The sequence below is a fragment of the Denticeps clupeoides genome, chromosome 7 (assembly GCF_900700375.1).
Source record: "Denticeps clupeoides chromosome 7, fDenClu1.1, whole genome shotgun sequence".
Classification (NCBI taxonomy): domain Eukaryota; kingdom Metazoa; phylum Chordata; class Actinopteri; order Clupeiformes; family Denticipitidae; genus Denticeps; species Denticeps clupeoides.
The window spans coordinates 3,884,134-3,904,711 of NC_041713.1; the positions used below are offsets into that span (position 1 = coordinate 3,884,134).

Sequence of the window (20,578 nt, forward strand, 5' to 3'; positions counted from 1 at the left end):
TCCACAGAAATAAACTCTAGGAGAGACAAAAAAAAAGAAAGGAAGAAACGTTGGGAAGGGGTGATACAGAGAGGGACCCCCTTCCAGGGTAGAGTGAGCCTGCAAATTGTGTCAGTGCAGGGCAGGTGATGGTTTGTCCAATAAGAGAAAAAAAAAAGTCCTACAGTTGTAGGGTTGTAGTCCAGAATGTAGTCCAGTGTCATGGTCTAGATTACGTGTCCATTATGGTGTTACTGGTCCATTTGAAGATCCCTGAAGCTGTAGTTGTAACAGTGGTGGTGGCTGTGGTGACCCTCTGGTTCGTTTCATGCTATGTCCTCGTTTAGCAGTTGTCAGGAACCAGGATTATTTGCTTGACTCTTCACTGGAGAGTCAGGTGACAGCCAAGATGCAGATGTGAGCCAGAAGTTCCAATTTTTTTCTTTCTCTGATAGACTTTTTTAATAAGAGAGATGAGACTGATACTTAATTTTTTATCTTTTACATTCTGTAGAGATAATTTCACAGAATAACTAAAAAAAACATTCATTCGGTTGGATGTAAAAGTGTTCAGACGTAAGCGACTAGTGACAAGAAGTGAAACAGGATGCACCTGCTCATGTAAAACTGCCATGATTTACACTCCAAATGTGCTCTGATGCATTCTTTTATTTTTTGAAAAGGGTCAGCGGAGCTTTCAAGTTCATCATATCGTTTGTCTGATTAAATTCTCAAATAAATGATTTAGGAGCATTTATGGGCTTCTAAAGTCCTCAGAAGATCTACATCACTCCAAGTCCTTTGTTTGACTGATAATGTTCCCACAATGTACAATTACAAAAAAGAAGAATGTAATGTAAAACCTGAAAGCTTTCCTGCTATTAGATCATGTGGATATGAAATAGAACTAAAATAAATTATTTTTTTATAAATTATTTTAAAATAAGTATTTTGGTCGTTTTTTTTAATGTGCTTTAGTGTACCTGCATGATAGATTTTTACCCTCATGTTGTATGTCACGTAGCTTTATAATTTTATAAAAGGCTACTTAATCAAAAGGAGATTCTGGAGGTGACATATTTACATCTAGTGTATATGAGGTTGAATCTGTTCACTTTTTATTGCTCAGTTTATTGAATAAATCCCACATTCTGTTAACCTGTTCGAATCAAAAGTCACTGTCAAATTGTCATTACTATTGTACTTCTGTAATTATTGTTTTTAGTCCTGTTTATGAGGTGTCAGAATACGAAAATGAATTATTATCGTCACCTTGGGACTTCATCTAGTCACAGACAATCAGATGGTTCGAGGGCCATGAAGAAAGGACCATAAAGATTTCAACATAAACTTCGCTGGAACTAAGAGAACCAGACCACAGCTGAGAATAAAATATGAAATGGAGTTCGTACCGAGGGACCTGAGAAGCTGAACCAGTACTTGATTTGGGGCATTAAAAAAAAAAATTTAAGAAACTTGTCTTCTCCTGTCTCCTCCTCCTTGACCTCCCATGTAAATGAGTCCTGTGTCTCCATGCTGTATTTATGTGGTTTAGCCGTGAGTTCACATCAACACCCGCAGGATGAACATAACCCTCTGCTTTCTGTTTCTCTGGCTCCCAAGTACGTTTCTGAGACGTTGCAGAAGCTCGATCTTGTATGCTTTGTATACAGAGAGTGTGAATATGTGCCTTGTGTTTTTATTAGTTGCAAAATGCCAGAGTCTAGAGTCAATTCCCTCCAGCGCAGTTGTGAAAAAGCCTGGAGAGACGTTCAGCATTTCATGTAAAGCAGTCGCCTATAACTTTGGTAGCTATGGCATGAGTTGGGTCCGGCAATCGTCTGGATTGGGAACATCAACACAAACAACGGCAACACGAACTATGTCAAGGAGTTGGAGGGAAGAATTTCGATTATGAAGGACAACTCAATAGGCGTGGCATCTCTGCATCTGTCTGGCCTGGTGGAAGATGACTCTGCTGTCTATCGCTGTGCAAGACTCGCACTGTGTGAGAACGACGTGGTGCAGCTGTACAAAAACCTCACACCCCTGTACTACATCAGCACTATTTCTCCAGCTATAACTCCAACACCACACAATATCAACCATAAGCAACAACAAAAACGGCTTTTGATGATGACAACAGTGAACAAAGCAGCCATGAAGGTAAAAAGAGGCGACTCTGAAAAAACAGATTCATCAAACATACTTCACTTTCTCCTGATACAACAAATACTAAATATGTTTCTTGCATTCGATTAATTAAAAGGGTTCCATCTTATTCTGCACAACCACCACAGAGTAGGTTCTATACGTTTGACTAGTAGTGTATACTATTACGTCATATTACCCGCTAATGTTCCATTTATGGGAAATATGATTGCAGTTTCATAGAAGTGTAGGATTTTTGTAATTTTTAAATAACTAGATAAACATACACATTTTGGGTCCTTAAGTGTCACAATGTAGTCTAATTGCATCCAGCATATTCTGTTCACACAAGATGATTACAAATGTTGACTTTAAAAAACTAATTAAAGTGAAAGTGAAGCACAGGACACACAACAAATGTGTACTGCTGAGCTGCAGTACACAAGCAAAATGAGGAACAAAAATCACCAAGGACCAAAAGCATTTCTTCAGTAGAGCTGTCTGTGCTGAGGCAGGACGACTCGGCGATGGGACACGGTGACTCCGACTGTGATCTCCAGAGAGGGTCCCTGCGAGCCATTGGTGTCGATTCCAGTTTCATTCCGCCCAGTCTTCACACGACAGAACATGCCGATGATGCTCCTGCCCTCTTATTTTAATTCTTAGCTACAGGTTCAGTGCCACTGGAAAAACATGCCCTGTGTGATAATCAAACTCATATTAGCATTCATATTGTGAGACCGATAAGCTACCTACAACAATGAATCTAATAAATTGATATCAATAAATAACTTTTTTATTTTTTGGATATTTTATTTTTTATGCAATCTGGAGTTTAGCTCAGGATGGAAAATAGCTGCAGATCAGAGGTTCAGAGGTGGAGAAAGGCCTGAAAGTCTTGAAATGTGTTTCCTGTCCTTCCCCCATCTGTCTATCCGCTGGTTTAACCGCCGCCTCGCTAGTGCTCATGGGAGTTGTGAGTGTCTGCTGGTCTCAGCAGAAAAATAGAGTTCAGTACAACACAACCAAATAGATCCGAAACACTCATCCAAAATTGTCATCTTGTTCTGTCTAAACTATTGGATTAGGTACTGAGTTGTTAATTCATACATTTATTTATCGGTGAACAAATAACCTTCTGATAATTGGTAACCCTACATATTAATAATAATCACGTGCTTATGATCTTGTTCAGGCAATAAAAATAATAGTCGTCCATTAAATTATACATAATTTTTTGGGAATCTTCCACATCAGCTTTCCAGGTTCTGTATCTTTCTGCTTGGATTGTGCAACGTTGATTGAATCCTCCTCAGAAGGAATGTACATGTGTGGTAGCACCAGATTTTGCTCGTATTCCTTGCACCGCTATGCAAATACGATGAGTGAAACCAGTTCTTATGTGTGTCTGAGCTTCAGCCAAATTGACATCAGTGGCCTCAGGATGGTGAACAAACTCTCCTTTCTGCTGCTCATCCTCACAGCCCCCTGTGAGTTGAACTAATGCGTGTTATTTAGGTTCGTGAATCGTTTTTTTGTACATGAGTTTTCCTGAGACCCTCTCTTTTTCTTTCCAACAGGTGTGAAATGTCAGAGTCTGGAGTCCATCCCCTCCAGCGCAGTCATGAAAAAGCCTGGAGAAACTCTCAGTCTCTCCTGTAAAGGTTCTGGATTTGCGTTTAGTAGCTTCAGCATGTACTGGGTCAGACAGCCGACTGGGAAAGCTCTGGAATGGATGGGGGTTATCTGGTACGATGCAAGTAGAACCATTTATGCCAAAAGTGTTGAAGGACGAACAGAAATCACCAGAGACAATAACAACCACATGGTCTACCTGAAACTGTCTGGTTTGAAAGCGGAGGACTCTGCAGTTTATTTCTGTACCAGAAAGCACAGTGACTCAGTGTGGGGCGTGCTCGTACAAAATCTGCCGTGAGTGTCGCTCTCACCCATGTGGACACCACACAGTATTGAACTCATGAACTGAGTTTTCCTTTTCTTCTCCCGCTGTGGTTCTTGTCATAGTCATGATGGTAAAACAAGTCAAGTCAAGTCATCTCTTTGTCATCTCTTCTATATATTCTACAGATATACAGCGAGACGAGAAGACGTGGCTCCAGTTTACACAGTGCAACATAAAAGTAGACAACAAAAAACAGATGCGGCACATGGAATACAATATATAAATAAATAGGACACAAAATATACATTTTAGCTAAAAATGAAGTGTTAAAAAGTCACCAGTGATATATACATGTTTACCGATTGTGCAAATAAATAACAGTAATGATAGTACAGTTATTGGGTTCAGTGCAACATGAAGAGGTAGTCCGTATAGCAGCATGTGCATATTTGCAGCAATGAGGTATAAAGTGCAGAGGTGCAACAGAGTTAGTCCACAGTGCGAGTGTGTGTGGGGGGGAAGTATGAGAGCAGGTAGTGTGTTCAGGAGCCTGATGGCTTGTGGGAAGAAGCTATCACGCATCCTGGAGGATCGAGACCTGATGCTGTGGTAGCGTCTGCCGGATGGGAGGAGTGTAAAAAGTCCATGTGATGGATGTGAGGGGTCAAGCACGATGCAGGAGGCTCTTCTGATGCAGCGCTTATACGCGGTGAGGGTGGGACTCGCTTCAGCCGTCTCAGAAAGTGGAGACGCTGCTTGGCCTTTTTGGTAATGGAGGTGATGTTGGTGGTCCAGGTGAGATTGTCTGAGATGTGGACTCCCAGGAACTTGGTGTCTTTTACAGTCTCAACTGTGGAGCCGTGGATGCTGAGTGGGGTGTGGGTGGGGTGAGTTCTCCTGAAGTCGACGATCATTTCCTTTGTCCACATTCAGTGACTGGTTGTTCTCACTGCACCAGGCAGCCAGCTGCTGTACCTCAGCTCTGTAAGCCGACTCATCGTTGTTACTGATGAGCCCCACCACGGTCGTGTCGTCGGCGAATTTGATGATGTGGTTCGAGCTGTGCAGGGCGGCGCAGTCGTGAGTCAGGAGTGTGAACAGAAGTGGACTGAGAACGCAGCCCTGAGGAGCTCCGGTACTCAGCTTGATGATGCTGGAAACGTTCTCGCCGATTCGGACTGACTGAGGTCTCTCTGACAGGAAATCCAGTATCCAATTACAGAGCGAGGTACTCAGTCCCAGCTCGCTCAGTTTCATACACAGTCTCCGGGGGATGATGGTGTTGAATGCTGAACTAAAGTCTATGAACAGCAATCTAACATAAGAGTCTTTATTGTCCAAGTGTGAGAGGGAAAGGTGAAGTGCAGTGGATATCGCGTCCTCGGTGATGGGGGTCAGAGCGATGGGCTGGTAGTCATTCAGGCAGGAAACTGAATAACCCGAGATTAAAGATTGAACATGCTTTCTTTTCGAATAAGGACATAATGGTGATTCATACAGGCAGCAGTCCAGCAAGTTCATCAGATTTTTTCTCATCCAGAGTGACAGGCCTCTAATGCAAACGTTGCAATCGCATAATGGAAATGAGCTGCAAAGCAGAACATATTTCCTGTGCTGCAGTACTGGTTTAACCGACACCTTGCTGGTGCTCATGGGAGTTCTTGTGCATAGTCTCCATCAAAACAAGCGAGAAAAACACTCATTTCACAGTTTCCAGTTTCTACACTGTCAGTTCAAGAAGAGCGGAGCAATCCCCAACACTTTCAACAGGTGTCAGTACAACACAACATCTGAAACATACAAAAAGCTGAAAATGTCATTTTGTCTAATCTTTATCAAATATCGATCCAATGACCCTCTTTCGTTATGTTGTAAATGCACTCAATAATTCTCTGACGTTTTTCTGTGTATATATTTATGTAAACAGTTTGTAATCTTACATAATCTTACAATCGCTTCATTTCAAATGTAGGATGGATGTAATTATAATAAATAAAAAAATTAAATTCTCTAAATGAACTAAATAATTGCATTTCCAAATGCCCAATCATCTCTGAGTGTATATGGAAGCATATAGTCTCGTCCATTTTTTTCCATGACAAATTTAGTACTCATATGGCTCTGCTGCCTCTCAGTCCACAACAGAAACCTCATGATGAAGACCGGACTCTCTGTTCTTCTGCAGTTCCACGCGGTGACCAGTCAGTGCGCCTAAAGCGTGGTGGGTCGAATACAAATCACCAAGGACAATTCTAAGAGCATGTCGTCCATGTGTCTGTCTGGACTGATTCAGTGGGACACAGCCATGTATTTCTGTGCACAACAGCCACAGTGTGATTTAAAAAAAAAAAAAAAACTCAGAATTTTAATACATGGTCAACGCCCACAGTGTCTAGATACATGTTGGGAAATTTATATTGCTTAAATATCTGTTATTCGATCAAAAGTAGAATGTAAGTAAGTAGGAATTTGATGATCATTGTTTTATGAAGGTGACCTTGATGTCATATTGTCTAACCTTTATTAATTTATTATATTTAATATTAATAATTTTATTTTATATTTTATTTATTATTTAAATGTATAATTTATCGTTATGAATTTATATATTTTTAATGTTTAAAATTGATATTTGTGCACACTGAACTCCATTAGTTCTGATTTTACAAATCACATTAAATATCCAATTAGCATTATCAATGCATAAGGAAGAAGCACCTTAGTCAAAAACTGCTTGTGTCCTTTTATCGTTGCTCAAGAGTTGTCCTGTATGTGTGATATGATGCGTTTAAAATTTCCAGTGGATTATGTATATCGTTATATTTTCTTTACAAAATGTACATATTTCTATTGATAGGCTTGCTGTTGCATATGGGCAAAGATAATAGTAATTATTATTATATTTATTTTGACTCTCATTCAGCAGCATTTGCATGACTGTGAAATGCAAATGAGTATTACTGTGGCTTTAATTGGCTTCCCTCAGTATCCGCATGAGGTCACAGACCAACACTGTGGTGCTGTACGACTGGAAGAAGCAACATGAGTCTGACTATTTTGATGCTTCTGAGCAATCTTCCATGTGAGTGGATAGAAATGTATTATAAAGTCCATAGGTGATAATGTGGCATTAAATATTTTATATATTTAAATATATTTTAAAATATATATTTCTCCAATTCATTTTTTTTATCTAAACCAGATTTGTACAGCATTACTTTGACCTCTTCTGCTGCTCAAATCAAGTCTCCCGGCGACTCCGTGAAAATATCCTGCCAGGTCTCTGGTTATGCCCTCACAGACTACGGAACATCCTGGATCCGTCAGGCGCCAGCACAAGCCCTGCAGTGGATCGGGATCATATGGAGCGGAGGAGGCACTGACTATGGAAGCTCCTTCAAGGGCCGCTTCACCATCTCCAGAGACAGCAGCAACGTGCTGTTTTTAGACATCAGCCGCTTGGAGGCCGGGGACACTGCAGTTTATTACTGCGCCCGCAGACACAGTGGTGCAGATGGGAGGGAGGGACGTTCAAAAACCACACTTCCCCATACAACAATCACGGCACAATGTAAAATGTATTTCATAAGATGTGGAAGAGAATTGTGAACATTTACATTTACAGCATTTATGAGACGCCCTTATCCAGAGCGACTTACAATAAGTAGTTACAGGGACAGTCTCCCTGGAGCAACTCAAGGTTAAATGTCTTGCTCAGGGACACAACAGTAAGTGGGATTTGAACCTGGGTCTCCTGGTTCACAGGCGAGTGTCTTACCCAATAGGCTACTACCTACCATAGCAACTACCTATCATAGCAACGGTAAAAAATGTTAGTGAGTAATGTGAACATGAATCAAATTGGATGGAAAAAAATTCATATGTAAAAAAATTTAGATTTTGTACAACTCACTGGCTCACATCAAAGTGCTGTATCCTGTTATCTGAAAAACCTGGAATGACCAAGAAATATAATCAATGTGCATTTTTTTTTGTTGACCTGCTCCCTTAATTCAGTCTTGAAGAGAACACCACATGAAACATTTAGCAGGACCTGAGGTGTGTTAAGTACATGTGGGAAAGGAAATTAAAGCATGAACCAGTTTCTGAAATTGCTTTTTAAAAACAAATCAGTTTCACAGCGGGAAAAACTGAAAAAATGATAACCATTTATGTACATAAATGGTTATCATGCATATACTATTCCAATGAACTAATCATGGACTTTAAGTATGCTTGTGCGAGGATGTTTTGCAGAACAGAAGGTTCACGAGGCAACACCTTGATAAGAGGGAGTCTGCAAACTGCTGAAAAGACAGTACACAGCCGGACTTTGAGAGCGCTGATCAGATAGCGTGACCTCACATTGTTTGGAGTCACACTCAGAGAAGCAGATATACATGCAAGAAGATTGTTGTGAATCTATGTTGAAAGCTGCAGTCACATGAGTTTCCCCCTCCCTTAGAAAACTGCAGACTTTGTGTAACTAGGGACCCCCCAACATGAATAAAAAGGAAGGAGGCACCAGAGATGGCAGAGCTGTTGGAGGCATGTTGTAATGCACGTCTCTGGCTGCTCTCCTCGTGAATAAAAGCACTTAATTCTCTTTTGTCTTTCTTATCAGTGTTAATAAATGTCAGAATGGGTATAAACCTGACAAAAATCCATGTTTTTAAAATAATATAAAAAAAATATTTTGAACATTTTTCAGAGATTGTTTAAGAATCAATCGAGGTACTTTTGAGGTTAAGTTGACAGCCTGATAAAACAGAAGTTGTGCCATGCTGGTGCTATGAAATAATTCACAACTCTTGTTCCATTGGCTAAATACTCCGTATGCAAAAATGAAGTTCTGGTTGCTTTATAAAAAGATCTGGAATGTATTGTGTCCAGTCATCTGAGGAGATCTTCAGCACAAACCATGTTCCCCAAAAACTCAGCAGCAGCACGCTGGCCAGCTCGCCCTTCACAAAGCAATGATTTAAAAAAAAACATAAATTGACATTAATCAAGATCAATAAATGTTTTGCCCTCAGTGCATTTTACAGAGGTAGAATTTATTATAGTTTACATTAAGTAAGATAGTGAGAAGAGATCATTACAAACCCCTTGGCACCGCATCATGCACTTAGGCTTTCTATTTAAAGAGCATGAATGACATCACATAACCAGACGAGCAACTAATGAACATCTAGGGTAAATTTTATAAATGTCATGGACATTTGGACACAAATGTAGAACATTTCCTGAATATTTGTACATATTTGTGGTATGACAATTCAACATTCACCACTAGATGTTGAACTTGGACGTTACAGCAGGCCTCCACTCTCCACCTGTTTCAAATTTATTTGACTTGTCTGCTGAACATAAACTGAATAAACTTCACTTGGACCCCAACTGTGTGTTCAGTAAAACAAATCAGGGTGATGGTTTTGATTTCAATAGATGAACGAATGCAAATCCTCCCTCCCTCCCTTCGTCCCAATAAAAGGCCCAGTGGCTCTGACCCCTCAGAAGCTCCTGATCTCCAGTTTCAGCCCAAACCATGTTCCCTGCTGCTCTCCTGCTGCTGCTGCTCGCCGTGCCCTGTGAAATTTTATTCCTTTTTTTAAACAAATGTACAGATATTTGTTCTCTTCATATTTAATAATGAATCCTAATTTCTTTTACAGGGGTGGAATGTGGCATTGAGCACAAACAGTCGAGCTGGTTGGTTATAAAGCCAGGAGAGACTGTGAGTATTACCTGTACGGTGACTGGAGCATCGATTACAGACAGCAGCAGCTACTATGGAACAGGCTGGATCAGACAACCAACAGGAAAAGCCCTGGAGTGGATAAATAACATCTACTATGATGGGAACAAAGATGCTAAAGAGTCTCTAAAAAACAAGTTCTCGGTCTCCAGAGACACGTCTAGTAACACAGTGACTCTGACTGGGAACCGTCTGCAGACTGAAGACTCGGCTGTTTATTACTGCGCTCGATACCCACAGTCACACAAAGCAGCAGAAACTCGAACAAAAAACACCACACAGATCATGATCACAATTCATATCAGGTTCCTGGAAAATACTTTAATACTTTAACTATTTACATACAGATGGGGACCAGAAACCATGCACCGAAATGTTTTATATCACAAAAAAAATGGAAATATTTGATAAAGGCCTTATAATTATGAAATAGTAAAATTTAAGTTAGAAAAAATCTAATATCTTAATACTGCTGAATTACAGTGGGGCAGTGGTGGCCTAGCGGTTAAGGAAGTGGCCCCATAACCAGAAGGTTGCCGGATTGAATTCCAATCCGTCAAGGTGCCACTGAGGTGCCACTGAGCAAAGCACCGTCCCCACACACTGCTCCCCGGGCGCCTCTCATGGCTGCCCACTGCTCACTCAGGGTGATGGGTTAAATGCAGAGGACACATTTCACTGTGTGCACCATGTGCTGTGCTGCTGTGTATCACATGTGACAATCACTTCACTTTGATAATAAGTAACTCTGTAAATTCAGTAAATTCTGTGTTTATAAAGTCCAGCGGTACATTTTGGGCTTAGAAATAAAATATTTTTGTCTCCGTAGACTTTCTATGTGTAATTTTTTGTAAATGCCTAAGACAGCAGATTTTTTTATGAAGCACAACATGTAAAGTAAATTCCAGGTGAGTTTGGAGGTAAAAGACGTGGACATGTGTGTCCTGAAGACAACGTTCAGGCTCCACTGTTCCAGCAGGTTGTTATAAAGAGAAAAGTGTGAACGCAAATTCATCCATGCAGCGTTCTATGCAAATAAATCTGACCTCTCCCCTCCCATCCTTAATACCGGCCTTCTTGTGTCCAGTATAAGACGCGAGTGAATCAGAGAGGTGAGAGAAGAGCGGCGACCAGCGTCTCGGATTCAACACAAATCATGTTCTCTGTGTTCCTGCTGCTGCTGCTGGCATCCTGTGAGCTGAACACAGAACCAACAAGCATCATCACATCAGTCAGGTTTACAACAGAGGCGGCTGAATTGACACTCCACTGATGCTCTTGTCTCTGTTTGTAGGTGTGGACGGTCAGGTTGTCCTCACACAGTCCCAGCAGCCAGTGGTCGTGTCTCCAGGTGGAAGTCACAAGTTGACCTGTGCCTGCAGTGGTTTTTCTCTGAGTGGAACGTACATGTACTGGATCCGTCAAGCTCCTGGAAAAGGGCTTGAATGGATTATTTATTATTATTCTGATAGTAGCAGGAGCTCAGCAGCAGCAGTTCAAGGCCGATTCACAGCATCCAAGGACAGCAGTAATTTCTACCTGAATATGAACCGGCTGAAGACTGAGGACACTGCCGTGTATTACTGCGCTAGAGACACACTGTGTGGAAAATAATATGACCAGACGTACAAAAACCCTCACAGAGAAAGAGGAAACTGAGCACCTGGCGAGAGAAAAAGCTCATAAATCACAATAAATTAAATATCAAGACCAAAATCTAAAAAAACTTCCTGTTTTTTAAAGAATAAAATGTTAATTCAATTAATGTTATATATCTCTATCCTTTATTGTAAAATCCGACTCCAAATATACTTTCGACGACACATTTCAAATGTTGGTCAGTGGAGGCAGATCCTGACCTGTCATCGAGAAATTTCTTCTGTGTGTTTACAATTATTTTGATTGTTTTTTTTAGAACAAATTACAGAATTTTCACGTTTCACAAATGCAGCACAGAAACATTAAATAATTGCCAATAAAATGTTTGGATTCACATTTATTGTTTTTTCAGTCTGGGAAAATGAATGAATGTGTGTGAAATATCAAAACATTTCTTAAACTGGATTTTCAGTTGAAAATTAATAAGGTATATTTGGACATCACTCCATATTTTCATTTGTATTGAGTGAGTATGAAGACATGGAAGGTTCAGAGCAAATGCATTCTGTATCACGGATGTAAATTATTTTTTCTTACCTATAAATGAAAAAAGAGACATGAAACACAACCAGAAATTAATGCGCACGCTGCCAACTGACTGATTTGCATGAGCTAAATGAAGGCGCCTCCTTATATAACTGGAGAGTGAACTTCTGGTGTCATCTGAGGAGATCTTCAGCTCAAACCATGTTCCCCACATTTCTGCTGCTGCTGTTATCAGCTGCTCGCTGTGAGTTCTGGTTCTGGGAGCAGGGAAGTCCTTTATGATTCTGTATTTTAAAAGAATATTTCTTTTTTCCAGATGTGGAATGTAACGTTGAACTCACACAACCGACCTCTGTGATGAAGCAGCCTGGAGATACACTGAGCCTCTCCTGTAAGGAGTCTGGATATTCACTGTCTGATGGCTGCTGTTGTACAGGCTGGATACGACAGCAGGCAGGGAAAAGTCTGGAATGGGTTGGAATAATATGCTATGATGACAGCACAGCTTACAACAGTAAACTGAATAACAGGTTCAGCATCAGCCAAGTCAAGTCCAGCAACACATTAACTCTACATGGGAACCGTCTCCAGACTGAAGACGCCGCTGTGTATTACTGCGCTCGATTGAGACCCACAGTGGTAAAAACAAGCAGCAGCCTGAACAAAAACTCAGCATGTTGCATATGAAGACATTTAAAAAAAAAAACAAATAAATATTGTACTAATAACTATACAGCTGATTAATTTTCTCTGTATTTTCCGGGGTTAATTACACCAGATCTGAAAATAGATAAATAATTAAAAAGGTAAATATACCCCAAAAAAAATGTATCCTGCCTCTTTAATTAAGGGTTTGAGATTAATCCACAGATTCAAACTATTATTGTCTTGATGCAGGGATCCTAAAAACAGAAATAAAAAAGTCCCGTCAAGGTGCCACTGAGCAAAGCACCGTCCCCACACACTGCTCCCCGGGCGCCTCTCATGGCTGCCCACTGCTCACTCAGGGTGATGGGTTAAATGCAGAGGACACATTTCACTGTGTGCACCATGTGCTGTGCTGCTGTGTATCACATGTGACAATCACTTCACTTTGATAATAAGTAACTCTGTAAATTCAGTAAATTCTGTGTTTATAAAGTCCATCGGTGCATTTTGGCTTCAGAAATAAAATATTTCTGTCTCTGTAGACTTTCTATGTGTAATTTTTTGTAAATGCCCAAGACAGCAGATTTTTTTATGAAGCACAACATGTAAAGTAAATTCCAGGTGAGTTTGGAGGTAAAAGACGTGGACATGTGTGTCCTGAAGACAACGTTCAGGCTCCACTGTTCCAGCAGATTGTTATAAAGAAAAAAATGTGAACGCAGGTTCCTCCATGCAGCGTCTCTATGCAAATAAATCTGATCTCTCCCCTCCCATCTTTAATACCGGCCTTCTTGTGTCCAGTATAAGACGCGAGTGAATCAGAGAGGTGAGAGAAGAGCGGCGACCAGCGTCTCGGATTCAACACAAATCATGTTCTCTGTGTTCCTGCTGCTGCTGCTGGCATCCTGTGAGCTGAACACAGAACCAACAAGCATCATCACATCAGTCAGGTTTACAACAGAGGCGGCTGAATTGACACTCCACTGATGCTCTTGTCTCTGTTTGTAGGTGTGGACGGTCAGGTTGTCCTCACACAGTCCCAGCAGCCAGTGGTCGTGTCTCCAGGTGGAAGTCACAAGTTGACCTGTGCCTGCAGTGGCTTTTCTCTGAGTGGAACGAGGATGCACTGGATCCGTCAAGCTCCTGGAAAAGGGCTTGAATGGATTATTTATTATTATTCTGATACAAGCAGTAGCTCAGCAGCAGCAGTTCAAGGCCGATTCACAGCATCCAAGGACAGCAGTAATTTCTACCTGAATATGAACCAGCTGAAGTCTGAGGACACTGCCGTGTATTACTGCGCTGGAGACACACTGTGTGGAAAATAATATGACCAGACGTACAAAAACCCTCACAGAGAAAGAGGAAACTGAGCACCTGGCGAGAGAAAAAGCTCATAACGTCTTGAATAAGCATTAAGCAAGAAAACATTAATACTTTATATGAGTCCAATTATACAGAAAAATAAAGATTTTAAATTTGGGTTCAGAACACAATGGCTTTGGTCCATTAAGTTGCTCTGATTTGTTTAAAGGAACAAGGAAAAGAGTTTTAACTACTAGCAAATTTGCATATGCAAAATAAAGGCGGCTCATTGTATAGATAATCCCTGAACAAATGGTGTCCAGTCATCTGAGGACATCTCCAGCACAAACCATGTTCCCCACATTTCTGCTGCTGCTGTTATCAGCTGCTCGCTGTGAGTTCTGGTTGTGGGAGCAGGGAAGTCCTTTATGATTCTGTATATATATATTCTGAATATTTCTTTTTTCCAGATGTGGAATGTAACGTTGAACTCACACAACCGACCTCTGTGATGAAACAGCCTGGAGATACACTGAGCCTCTCCTGTAAGGTGTCTGGATATTCACTGTCTGATGGCTGCTGTTGTACAGACTGGATACGACAGCAGGCAGGGAAAAGTCTGGAATGGGTTGGAAGAATATGCTCTGGTGACGGCACAGCTTACAACAGTAAACTGAATAACAGGTTCAGCATCAGCCAAGTCAAGTCCAGCAACACATTAACTCTACATGGGAACCGTCTCCAGACTGAAGACTCCGCTGTGTATTACTGCGCTCGAGAGCCACGGTGATAAAAACAAGCAGCAGCCTGAACAAAAACTCAGCATGTTGCATATGAAGACATTTAAAAAAAAAACCCAAATAAATATTGTACTAATAACTATACAGCTGATAAATTGTCTCTGTATTTTTCCGGGGTTAATAACACCAGATCTGAAAATAGATAAATAATTAAAAATGTAACTGTACCCCAGAATATATAAATCCTGCCTGTTCAATCATCTATTTAAAATCAATCCACATGTTAAAACTATTATTGTCTTGCTGCAGGGATCCTAAAAACAGAAATAAATGGTACAGATGCTGCCATTTCCTGCAGTTACACTTGGTGGCGCTGTAATGTAACTTGTGAAACTGGTCTCTAGCAGATCTTCTACAGCCGCTGCTGCTTCAGTAGATGAACGAATGCAAATCCTCCCTCTCTCCCAATAAAAGGCCCAGTGGCTCTGACCCCTCAGAAGCACCTGATCTCCAGTTTCAGCCCAAACCATGTTCCCTGCTGCTCTCCTGCTGCTGCTGCTCGCCGTGTCCTGTGAGATTTTATTTCCTTTTTTAAACAAATGTACAGATATTTGTTCTCTTCATATTTAATAATGAATCCTAATTTCTTTTACAGGGGTGGAATGTGACATTGAGCACAAACAGTCGAGCTGGTTGGTTATAAAGCCAGGAGAGACTGTGAGTATTACCTGTACGGTGACTGGAGCATCGATTACAGACAGCAGCAGCTACCTTGGAACAGGCTGGATCAGACAACCAGCAGGAAAAGCCCTGGAGTGGATAAATCACATCTACTATGATGGCAGCACAAATCATAAAGATTCTCTAAAAAACAAGTTCTCGGTCTCCAGAGACACGTCTAGTAACACAGTGACTCTGACTGGGAACCGTCTGCAGACTGAAGACGCCGCTGTTTATTACTGCGCTCGATTGAGACCCACAGTGGTAAAAACAAGCAGCAGTCTGAACAAAAAACTCAGCATGTTGCATATGAAGACATTTAAAAAAAAACGAAATAAATATTGTACTAATAACTATACAGCTGATACATTTTCTCTGTATTTTTCCGGGGTTAATAACACCAGATCTGAAAATAGATAAATAATTTAAAAGGTAATTGTACCCCAGAAAATATAATTCTGCCTCTTAACACTAGAACTCCCAGAGATTTGGCCCTATCCCCCTAGCTCTACCAGAGAGGGGCTATTTGGCCCGGTTGTTTTTACCTAATATCCTTAATCATGTGTGAACGGTTGCCTTTGTTCTGCAAATTTGGCAATTTGAATGCCAACAGTTCATTGACAGACATGTCCCAATCTGCTTCAATCTTGCGGCCATGCTCAACTGTACATTTTCTTATGGTGTGAAGGATGTCCCAACTCATCAAAAACAAGTGATTTTTGACAGTTCTTCTGTTGGCTCTCCATCACATGTATATGTTTCTAATTGACTGTGAAGGAGCGTCCTCCCTACTTCTTCAACCCACACTGCGCCATCTTTTGCCGTCTCATACTTGGAGTCTTTCTGTGTGGTCTGTGTCTGCAGCCGACCTTTCTTCGGAGGAGGACTTCTACTCTCTAACCCGGGACACATCTCATCACCTGAACACATGTCAGAGTCCGAACTCTCTTGCAAGTGAATGGATACTTCCCCACCATCCAAGTCACAGGAGTCCATGTTTTGCAGCAGAGCCAAAGCCTCGGCTGCAGTGTAATCTCTTGGCATCTTTGCGGCTTGTTTGTACCCGTAACCATACCACAGCCATGCGTGAAGTACTTTAGCACTAGATTTATCTAGTTTTTTTCTTCTGGTGAGAGTCCCGAGGTGTTTGTCAGTAGCTGTATTTTAAAACATGCTGGACTTGGTGGTGGCAAATTCCTACGTTCTGTACAGGGTGGGAAAGCAAAAGAAGATTCTTTTTGAGTCTTCTAGCCAAGGAACTCCATTGCCGCCTTGTGCAGCAAAAGGCAATGTTGACAGATATGAAGGCTGCTGCTGTGCCAGGACTTGTATGGACAACTCAGTGCCAGGTACAAGAGAACTGCACCAGAAATCGCAGCAGGTTTACCTGTGCAAAGTGTTACAAACTCACTTGCACCAATTGCAGGGACAATTGTCACTGGGTCTGCAAATGCTGCAGGAGTTTGAAAATGTCGATCTTTTTTAATAAATAAAACAGACTTGTGTTTCCAAATATTTTGTGAAAGTGAGTCTATCATATTTACAGGTCAGTCGGTGTGTGGGATATTTTGTATAGATATGGCAGACTTTTGTGAAGCCTTCCATGTCATACTCAGAGGTTTGGCATGCCTTCGATTTCAGCTATTCTGAGTAAAAAAAAGCAAATGTGCCAGGCCTCACAGGTAATGGGTTTTTCATGTAATGGGGGGATGGGGAGTGACACCTTCCAATGGGCCATCAATTTACAAATGAATGGGAACCAATTGTCGGTGATTGAGTCCTTAGTTTCAAATCAAGGGGCCATTTGGTCTCTGGTCTCTGGTACGACTGAGGGGGTCAGAAAAACCTGGGAGTTCTAGTGTTAAATCATCTGTTTAAAATCAATTCACATGTTAAAACTATTATTGTCTGGCTGCAGAGATCCTAAAAACAGAAAAAAAGTCTTTCGTCTCTACCTGCTGGTACAGATGCTGCCATTTCCTGCAGCAGCACATGGTGGCGCTGTGATGTCACTTGTGAAACTGGTCTCTAGAAGATCTTCTACAGCTGCTGCTGCTTCAGTAGATGAATGAATGCAAATCCTCCCTCCCTCCCAATAAAAGGCCCAGTGGCTCTGACCCCTCAGAAGCTCCTGATCTCCAGTTTCAGCCCAAACCATGTTCCCTGCTGCTCTCCTGCTGCTCGCCGTGTCCTGTGAGATTTTATTTCCTTTTTTTCAACAAATGCACAGATATTTGTTCTCTTCATATTTAATAATGAATCATAATTTCTTTTACAGGGGTGGAATGTGACATTGAGCACAAACAGTCGAGCTGGTTGGTTATAAAGCCAGGAGAGACTGTAAGTATTACCTGTACGGTGACTGGAGCATCGATTACAGACAGCAGCAGCTACCTTGGAACAGGCTGGATCAGGCAACCAGCAGGAAAAGCCCTGGAGTGGATAAATAACATCTACTATGATGGGAACAAAGATGCTAAAGAGTCTCTAAAAAACAAGTTCTCGGTCTCCAGAGACACGTCTAGTAACACAGTGACTCTGACTGGGAACCGTCTGCAGACTGAAGACTCGGCTGTTTATTACTGCGCTCGATACCCACAGTCACACAAAGCAGCAGAAACTCGAACAAAAAACACCACACAGATCATGTTCACAATTCATATCAGGTTCCTGGAAAATACTTTAATACTTTAATTGTTTACATACAGTTGGGGACCAGAAACCATGCACCAAAATGTTTTATATCACAAATGACCTTTTAAAAAAAATGGAAATATTTGATAAAGGCTTTATAATTATGAAATAGTAAAATTTAAGTTAGAAAAAATCGAATATCTTAATACTGCTGAATTACAGTGGGGCAGTGGTGGCCTAGCGGTTAAGGAAGTGGCCCCATAACCAGAAGGTTGCCGGATTGAATTCCAATCCGTCAAGGTGCCATTGAGGTGCCACTGAGCAAAGCACCGTCCCCACACACTGCTCCCATGGCGCCTGTCATGGCTGCCCACTGCTCACTCAGGGTGATGGGTTAAATGCAGAGGACACATTTCACTGTGTGCACCATGTGCTGTGCTGCTGTGTATCACATGTGACAATCACTTCACTTTGATATTAAGTAACTCTGTAAATTCAGTAAATTCTGTGTTTATAAAGTCCAGCGGTGCATTTTGGCTTCAGAAATAAAATATTTCTGTCTCTGTAGACTTTCTATGTGTAATTTTTTGTAAATGCCCAAGACAGCAGATTTTTTTATGAAGCACAACATGTAAAGTAAATTCCAGGTGAGTTTGGACACGTAATCTAGACCATGTCACTGAATACATCCTGGACTTCTCCAACCCTACAACCGCAGGACTTATTATTATATCATATCCAACCCTGCACTGACACCATTTGCAGGCTTACTCTACCCTGGAAGGGGGTCCCTCTCTGTATCACTCCTTCCCAAGGTTTCTTCCTTTCTTTGTTTCTCTCTCCTAGAGTGTTTTTTGTGTGGAGTTTTTCCTTGTGTGCAGAAGGGTCAAGTGTGGGGTGTGTCAACTGTAGGGCCTGTCAAAGCCCATTGAGACATACTGTATGTGATTTTGGGCTATATAAGAAATAAATGTTGTTGTAAAAGACGTGGACATGTGTGTCCTGAAGACAACGTTCAGGCTCCACTGTTCCAGCAGGTTGTTATAAAGAGAAAAGTGTGAACGCAGGTTCCTCCATGCAGCGTCTCTATGCAAATAAATCTGACCTCTCCCCTCCCATCCTTAATACCGGCCTTCTTGTGTCCAGTATAAGACGCGAGTGAATCAGAGAGGTGAGAGAAGAGCGGCGACCAGCGTCTCGATTTCAACACAAATCATGTTCTCTGTGTTCCTGCTGCTGCTGCTGGCATCCTGTGAGCTGAACACAGAACCAACAAGCATCATCACATCAGTCAGGTTTACAACAGAGGCGGCTGAATTGACACTCCACTGACGCTCTTGTCTCTGTTTGTAGGTGTGGACGGTCAGGTTGTCCTCACACAGTCCCAGCAGCCAGTGGTCGTGTCTCCAGGTGGAAGTCACAAGTTGACCTGTGCCTGCAGTGGCTTTTCTCTGAGTGGAACGAGGATGCACTGGATCCGTCAAGCTCCTGGAAAAGGGCTTGAATGGATTATTTATTATTATTCTGATAGTAGCAGGAGCTCAGCAGCAGCAGTTCAAGGCCGATTCACAGCATCCAAGGACAGCAGTAATTTCTACCTGAATATGAACCAGCTGAAGTCTGAGGACACTGCCGTGTATTACTGCGCTAGAGACACACTGTGTGGAAAATAATATGACCAGATGTACAAAAACCCTCACAGAGAAAGAGGGAACTGAGCACCTGGCGAGAGAAAAAGCTCATAACGTCTTGAATAAGCATTAAGCAAGAAAATATTAATACTTTATATGAGTCCAATTATACAGAAAAATAAAGATTTTAAATTTGGGTTCAGAACACAATGACTTTGGTCCATTAAGTTGCTCTGATTTGTTTAAAGGAACAAGGAAAAGAGTTTTAACTACTAGCAAATTTGCATATGCAAAATAAAGGCGGCTCATTGTATAGATAATCCCTGAACAAATGGTGTCCAGTCATCTGAGGACATCTTCAGCTCAAACCATGTTCCCCACATTTCTGCTGCTGCTGTTATCAGCTGCTCGCTGTGAGTTCTGGTTGTGGGAGCAGGGAAGTCCTTTATGATTCTGTATTTTAAAAGAATATTTCTTTTTTCCAGATGTGGAATGTAACGTTGAACTCACACAACCGACCTCTGTGATGAAACAGCCTGGAGATACACTGAGCCTCTCCTGTAAGGTGTCTGGATATTCACTGTCTGATGGCTGCTGTTGTACAGACTGGATACGACAGCAGGCAGGGAAAAGTCTGGAATGGGTTGGAAGAATATGCTCTGGTGACGGCACAGCTTACAACAGTAAACTGAATAACAGGTTCAGCATCAGCCAAGTCAAGTCCAGCAACACATTAACTCTACATGGGAACCGTCTCCAGACTGAAGACTCCGCTGTTTATTACTGTGCTCGATACCCACAGTGATAAAAACAAGCAGCAGCCTGAACAAAAACTCAGCATGTTGCATATGAAGATATTTAAAAAAACCCAAATAAATATTGTACTAATAACTATACAGCTGATATATTTTCTCTGTATTTTTCCGGGGTTAATAACACCAGATCTGAAAATAGATAAATAATT

General features: G+C 41.4%; 9 gene segments (V, D, J or C); all 9 read left to right on the forward strand.

Moving 5' to 3' along the window:
• The first annotated feature begins 3,574 nt into the window (after window positions 1-3,574).
• Window positions 3,575-4,066, forward strand: LOC114793759 (immunoglobulin heavy variable 3-33-like). The segment is given in 2 exon segments: window positions 3,575-3,620; window positions 3,711-4,066. Coding segments are annotated over 2 exon segments (402 nt in total).
• A 5,495-nt stretch (window positions 4,067-9,561) lies between these two features.
• LOC114793760 (immunoglobulin heavy variable 4-59-like) lies at window positions 9,562-10,124 on the forward strand. The segment is given in 2 exon segments: window positions 9,562-9,624; window positions 9,709-10,124. Coding segments are annotated over 2 exon segments (459 nt in total).
• Window positions 10,125-10,947: 823 nt separating this feature from the next.
• LOC114793761 (Ig heavy chain V region-like) lies at window positions 10,948-11,405 on the forward strand. The segment is given in 2 exon segments: window positions 10,948-10,984; window positions 11,086-11,405. Coding segments are annotated over 2 exon segments (357 nt in total).
• Window positions 11,406-13,445: 2,040 nt separating this feature from the next.
• LOC114793762 (Ig heavy chain V region-like) lies at window positions 13,446-13,912 on the forward strand. The segment is given in 2 exon segments: window positions 13,446-13,491; window positions 13,593-13,912. Coding segments are annotated over 2 exon segments (357 nt in total).
• A 328-nt stretch (window positions 13,913-14,240) lies between these two features.
• On the forward strand, window positions 14,241-14,679 carry LOC114794304 (immunoglobulin heavy variable 3-53-like). The segment is given in 2 exon segments: window positions 14,241-14,283; window positions 14,360-14,679. Coding segments are annotated over 2 exon segments (363 nt in total).
• A 461-nt stretch (window positions 14,680-15,140) lies between these two features.
• LOC114794303 (immunoglobulin heavy variable 4-61-like) lies at window positions 15,141-17,493 on the forward strand. The segment is given in 3 exon segments: window positions 15,141-15,200; window positions 15,285-15,613; window positions 17,317-17,493. Coding segments are annotated over 3 exon segments (477 nt in total).
• LOC114793763 (immunoglobulin heavy variable 2-26-like) lies at window positions 17,492-18,043 on the forward strand. The segment is given in 2 exon segments: window positions 17,492-17,542; window positions 17,628-18,043. Coding segments are annotated over 2 exon segments (453 nt in total).
• A 1,135-nt stretch (window positions 18,044-19,178) lies between these two features.
• On the forward strand, window positions 19,179-19,656 carry LOC114793764 (Ig heavy chain V region-like). The segment is given in 2 exon segments: window positions 19,179-19,235; window positions 19,337-19,656. Coding segments are annotated over 2 exon segments (357 nt in total).
• A 328-nt stretch (window positions 19,657-19,984) lies between these two features.
• Window positions 19,985-20,419, forward strand: LOC114794305 (immunoglobulin heavy variable 3-53-like). The segment is given in 2 exon segments: window positions 19,985-20,027; window positions 20,100-20,419. Coding segments are annotated over 2 exon segments (363 nt in total).
• Window positions 20,420-20,578: the final 159 nt, after the last annotated feature.